The sequence below is a fragment of the Balaenoptera borealis genome, assembly GCF_965194805.1.
Source record: "Balaenoptera borealis genome assembly, chromosome: 8".
NCBI lineage: Eukaryota > Metazoa > Chordata > Mammalia > Artiodactyla > Balaenopteridae > Balaenoptera > Balaenoptera borealis.
In genome coordinates, this window is record NC_138865.1 from 95452870 (window position 1) to 95459108 (window position 6239).

At 32.0% G+C, this 6239-nt stretch overlaps 1 protein-coding gene across 6 annotated transcripts in view; it reads left to right on the top strand.

The window, feature by feature from the left end:
- The window catches only part of FSD1L (fibronectin type III and SPRY domain containing 1 like), a 73120-nt gene extending 70970 nt beyond the window's left edge, over positions 1–2150 (top strand). For all 6 annotated transcript variants that reach the window (XM_082404048.1, XM_082404043.1, XM_082404046.1 and 3 more), the window contains one exon: positions 259–2150. In XM_082404048.1, coding sequence (XP_082260174.1) covers positions 259–381 — 123 coding nt within the window. In that variant the 3' untranslated portion in view covers positions 382–2150. The remainder of the gene's footprint in view (positions 1–258) is intronic.
- Positions 2151–6239: the final 4089 nt, after the last annotated feature.

The window sequence follows — 6239 nt, forward strand, 5'->3', positions numbered from 1 at the left end:
TGTGTGCAGCTCCAGTGGGTTCTGCTGTCATAAAGACTTCCTTTGGTCTCTTGGAAAGTCTAAAAGACTTCTTTGGTTCTAGAAGACTCTTGAGTTAGCCTTTCCACTTCCCCTCAGTTCACATACGAAAGTTATCAGTTTGGAATTTGATGATGTTCACTTATGTGGCATTTTGCCTTTCAAATGGAAATATAAGGATCATTTAAGTTTTCATTTGATTTGAAATCTGACTGAAGCTTTGTTTTTGGCCTTTCTTAGGTTTGGTGCGGTGGACTTTCTTTGAATACTGGGATGCAGGTTCCAAGTGCTGTGAGAACACTTCAGAAAAGTGAAAATGGAATGACTGGTTCGGCTAGCAGCCTAAACAATATTACTCAGTAATGCCTGTTCAGAATATGTTTACCTTCCCTCACCCCTTTTTGATTGGGTGGCCTTTTCTGTGCAGTTACTAATCACAGAAATTTATGAGTGGTGGAAATCAGGTTTGCTACATTCTGCTTTAAGGTGTGGAATCTGTTAGCATCAAGCATCTAGTACGAAGCATTCACAGGAACCTGCTGAGCAATATCAGGGAAGCAAGCAGACATCGAGCAAGAAGCTGACGTTTTGAAGAGTAAATGGGAAAAAAAGGCAGTGTTTAAGTAGTTACGTAGAAACTCATTTTTGTGTTTCTTGGATTACTTTGGTTCTTCTAATATGTTTAGTTACATATGGTAGCCCTAGGACCTGAGGGAAAAACATTTAAATCTTGTCTTCTTTCCTCTGTACTTTCTCTTTTTTAATGTCATTACTACCTGCTATTTAGTTCTTACACTGAAGCTTGAAAACTGTACAGTCCTCCGTGGTTTTCTAAAAATGGAAATAATTGGGGGTGCTAGAAAGGTTTTCTTACAACAGTTTATTTTTCCCCTTTTATAAACAAGCTGAGGTTTGCTAAATTATCCTCTTTTGTTTATTGACTGGATTGAATATCATTTTCTCTTTTCCAAATATTGTGATATTTCTCTTATGGTTATAACTCAAAAAAGAGAGTGGATAGGAAGAGTTTCTAGACAAAATAGCTTAAAATCACCCAAATTTCAGTTTTTTACCTGCTGCAAAGGGATATTCTTTATATGTTACCCTGTTTAATTAGACTTTTCTTTCCATCGTTTTGGATGATGGGTAAGATTTTTTAAAGCTTTATATTTTCTGATTTTTTGTCTAGTTTAATACTACCTTTAATAGTTACCTTTGGTAAATTCCCACTTGAATTTGGTAATAACTGATTTTTAACATTTCTAGGAAGATGAAAGTTTATTAAAGCTATATAGTAAGTAGAGAAAGCTACCTATTCAAGTTTTATCTACGAGGAATAGGTTATAGAGGGAGGTGCCTAAAACTATTCTTTACTGAAGTCACTTAAATCTGCTTTTTAATAAGATGGAATGGTTTAAACAACTGTTTTGAAAAACTGCAAATCTCTGACTTATTTGGCACATGAGTTTTTCAGATATAACTATTCAGAGGTGGTTTTTCTCTCAATCTTTTTGCTACATTCATTTGCTTTCTAAAGGGTTGTAATTCTTCCAAAAATCAACATAGAGTAATCTTACCAAACTTAGGGAAAATGTGTTAAACAAAGAGTAGCACCCATGGTTATTGAGCAGAGTATTTATATTTTTAAAGTTGATTAAAATTTGTAACAAGTCCTTTGAGCCAAACTGAAAGTTGTAATTACAGTATTTAAGAATCCCTTGAGTATTTTAAAGAGGTCTGGATTTGTATATTCCTTAATTTTTGAAACTTTTACTTTCTCATGTTGACTTTCTTTCGTTCACATTTTAAGTATATTGTGTTATGACAACCTCCCTAGAAGTGACCGTGGCTGCTTATTACATTTGAATTGCTTTCTACAGAAAGCCCTGTGGAATAGGAACAGCTTGATCTCTCTTAAAGTTTACTGATAGGATGTTTTGTTCATTGTAAAACAAATCTAAATGAGGAATTTCATTTGAACTGGGTATTATTTTTTCAGAGGACATTCATATCGATACCATTGTCTGATGACATATTTTAAAGACTATAATGAAGTTTAGAGAATGACATTGTCAATAGATATTCTTTTGATTCTCCAAATAAATGTAATTTTGGTTTTTGTTTCTGCTAGAGATTTTGAAAGAAATTTTTGGCTGTCCCTACAGCAGGGTCATTCCAGGACCTAGGGAAACAGGAAGTTATAATTCTTTTTCATAGAGTTAAACCTGAAAGCAGTAAGTTAGTGGTGGAGCTTTATGTGAACTGCTTTTTGTGAACAGTTACGTATATTTTAACAAAATGACACAGAAAAAGGCAGAAGTTCTTGTATTAAAAACTTTTACTGTTACGTCTATATAATTGTATCCTCTCTTTAATTTTAAGTGCCTTCTTCCTCTAAGCATGCTCTTGCTCCATTCCCCATGCAGTGTCAACTGATATTTAAACCAGAGACCATTATGTTATACTGGTAAGGGGCTTCTATTGCAGGGGCATGAGGAAAAGGAAATACTAATCAGGGGCTGGAGGAGTGCATATTATTCTTCCTGTGCTCATGCCATCATTTGAAACCCTTCATATAAAATTTTCTAATATTCATTTGGAAAATTCATTTGAAGTAATACTATTATACTTCAGAATAAGAATCTGAGGTTTTCCTCTTACTGTGCTTCTTCTTAAAAGTCTCTAAAAAAAAAGAACAAAATGTGTGGGGTTTTAGCTTAATTGATTTACGTTTATTTGTGTTAAGTTAAACTGGAGGAAGTTTGCCACCCTTATTTTCAAACTAGAAAATAATCTAACTGTAGTGCCTATTTACATAGTCTCAAATTAAGGTAACTATTAACTTGACACACAGTATATAACATTCTCTTTGACATTTGAATTAAAAAATATTGAGATTTTTTGCGCTCTATTGAAGACATTATGGAAAGTTGGTATACCTTTTCAAATATTCTTTATTGTTTTTTTTTTACTCTTCGTTTTGACAGGTCAAACATGATTGCTTTCCGTAAAAGAAATGCATGAGAGGTTGACGGTAATGTATGTTATCACAGGTGTGAAAAAAATTATGTTTTATAAAAACGTACATTTAGTATTGCCTTTCTCTTTTAGCAGTTGAATCCCAAAGCAGTTTTAGTAAACTGGATAAAGAAATGAAGGAATTGCCTTAAGCACTTTAGAAAAAGAATTCTTTTACAATTCATTTTGACTCTTTGGACTGACTGTGTCACATACATCTTTGACTTTTCGTAAATATGTATATACCAAGCATTTACTAACTGAATGCACATACAAATTTAATATACAGTAATTCTTCGAATGTTCCAGGTGTAGGTAAACAAATTGAAAGTATTAAAGGCGTGCCTGTCTGTACATGGGTTTAACTGATGGCACCTGTACCATTTTGACAAACCATGAACTGCTGCTGTACAGCTAGACTTGACCGAATTTGTTCTGCAATCATTTTTTCCCCATGTTATCATCTAAAGAGACATACTGGCTTGGCTTTATTTGCTCATTTATGAAATTAAGGTGTGTACAGTATCATGTATAATTTGAATTTTTGAGACTAATCCTTGGTGGTATAAAGAATAAATAATTTGTAATGAAATCTTTTAATTAGGCTAAGATACTGTATTTCATGACTTACCTAGAATGATTAGTTTTTCTATATATACTTTCCCCATAAAATTATTAAGTTACTTAGTGTCTTTTGGAAACATGGGAAAAAATTGGAAAAGGATATATATGGAAAATGATTGTTTCAGAGTATTAATTTTAAAGAGACAGTGTAGACTTCTATAAAATATGTGAATCTAGGCTAAATAAACTACAGACTATATTTAAAAATCATCATGATAATTCTTTTTAAAAAACCCCATATTTAAAAAAAAAAAAACCCATATTTGTAAGGTCAGTGTTCATTCATTAGCTAATTCATACAACAAATATTTAAGTGTCTGGGATATGACAGTCATACTTTGTATTTGGATTTCCCAAATTAGTGAAGTGTGATTTTCTGTGCGTATAGTAGTTTTGCTGCTTTTGAGTGCTAAGACATAGTTTGCATCTTAAAAACTATGTTTTTGCTAATAAGTCAGAAATTTTAAAAAGTAAATGTTAGAGTTTGTAAAAAAAATTCTAATGAACTGCATATAAAATGGTTCACTTATATGTAGTCACATAAAATGTGTCTGGAGAAGTTTCTTCCCTGATTTTATTTTTACACCGGATATAGGGAAGTGTATGGTCAGCATAAATTTACTCAACATCCAAATAACCATAAAGTTATTTGTTATTTTTAATTTACATTTCATAATGCCAGTACTAGAGCACTTATAAGAGATCATGAATGTTTCCTTAATCATTGCAGAAAGATTATCTCATATTCAGCGTAGTTTTAGTTTCGCGTGTATCTTACAGTATTCATATTATGCAAATATTTGTGATCTTGATATGTCACATATGATAGCTTTGTTACCTGGAATATTTGATTAATGTAAATACTTTAAGTGTTTTGAGTAATTTGGAGGTTAAGTGGATTATATTTGGTATATGTTTTTGTTGAAAAGATATTGTTGGGTATGCCATATAAAGGTTAGTATTGGCTTATAAATATTGAATAGATATCAGAGATTGTCATAGTACTTTTCTCCTCAGACTACTCACTTATTAAATTAAAACAGTATTTGTTATTTCTGGGTCAATATAAGGTACTGACTTTTGATTCGTAATCATTTGAGCTATGTTAAATTGATATATTTTCTTAATGGTACCCGTTCAATGTAAGTTGGTCCTTGGGAAGAGACATATAGAGGATTTCACAGTATGTAGGACAGCAGGTAGGTAAATGTGTTTGCTTTGGCTTGGAGCTTCTTAAGTTTGGGCCAGTTTTAAAATAAGTCAAATTGTAAGTGATTGGTAAAAGGCATTTTTATTAGTATTGGAACTTTTTGGAGAGCCTAAGTGTTATGAAAATGCGTTTTTTTTTTTTTTAAAACATTTCCAGTATCTCTAAGGTACCAAAGCATTGAGTCTAATTTACCTTTTAAGGGAGACTCTTTAAAATCAAATTTATAACTAATTCATACTGTAAGATAATAGTAGCTAAAGTTAGAGTAATTTATATTAAAAACCACTAGTCTTTAAATTTTCTGGATGTAACAAAAAATATTTTGGCTTAATTTCTTTTAAAGTATTTAAAATTAATCACCTTAGCTCTACCATATACTAGATCTGTTATCTCTACATAAATCATTTATCATCTTTGGGCTTCCATTGCCTTACTTAAAATATTGTAACTTGTTCAGCCTACCTCACAGGGCTGTTGTGAGGAATAAAATGAAATGGAGTGTGTGAAATTGCTTCAACAACAGTAAAATGCTATGTAAATGTAAGGTATTACTTTCAGTTAATAATGGACTTAAGTGTTTGGATACCTCTAGATGCCATTTACCTTGACAAAGCATGTGTTTAAAGTGGTATCACCAGGACATGAAACATGATTTTTTTTTAAAAGAAGAAAGCCTGATTAAAATATCCTTTAACATTTTTAGTTTATGCATGACTTGTGGCCTTTTTGTATTTTCTCATCAAGCCTGTTACTCTATTAAGACTTACAGAACTGTAAAATTTTTCCCACAGCATTAAAGTGTGTCAGAGTAGAATAGTAGCATAAATAAATGATTTAAGCTATGTTTCCATCCAGGCATTTGCACTTTCAATTTATGACTGCTGAGTGCCACATGCAAAGACTGAATTTGGCCTAAATAATTCTTTCCAAAACAACAGTTTTGGAATGGTTCAGCAGTTTGCTGTCATCAGATAAATGATAGAAGGTGTATGTGCCCACTTAAAACATTTGACAACGTTTGTTACATTGTCATTTTTTTAAAACATGATGAGGCATTTCAAAACTCTGTCAAACTGGATATCATTTAGTATCTCTCCTAACATACTTGTTTTGCTTTAAATTGGATGAAATGGTTTACAGGTTGTCTTGATCCACAGATTGTTTGGTGTTTCTATCATCTGGACATGGTTTTGCTATGCAGTTCTGATAATAAAAATTCTAATTCCTCAGGTTTAACCTTTAAGTTAAGGATGAAGAACATTAATGGACTACTTATAATGTACACAGTGCTGCTGCAAACTAGTGTTTTATAATAAGCATTTTGCCTCATTTTCCTTGGAAACAAGACAAAGCTTTTAAAATGTTTTTT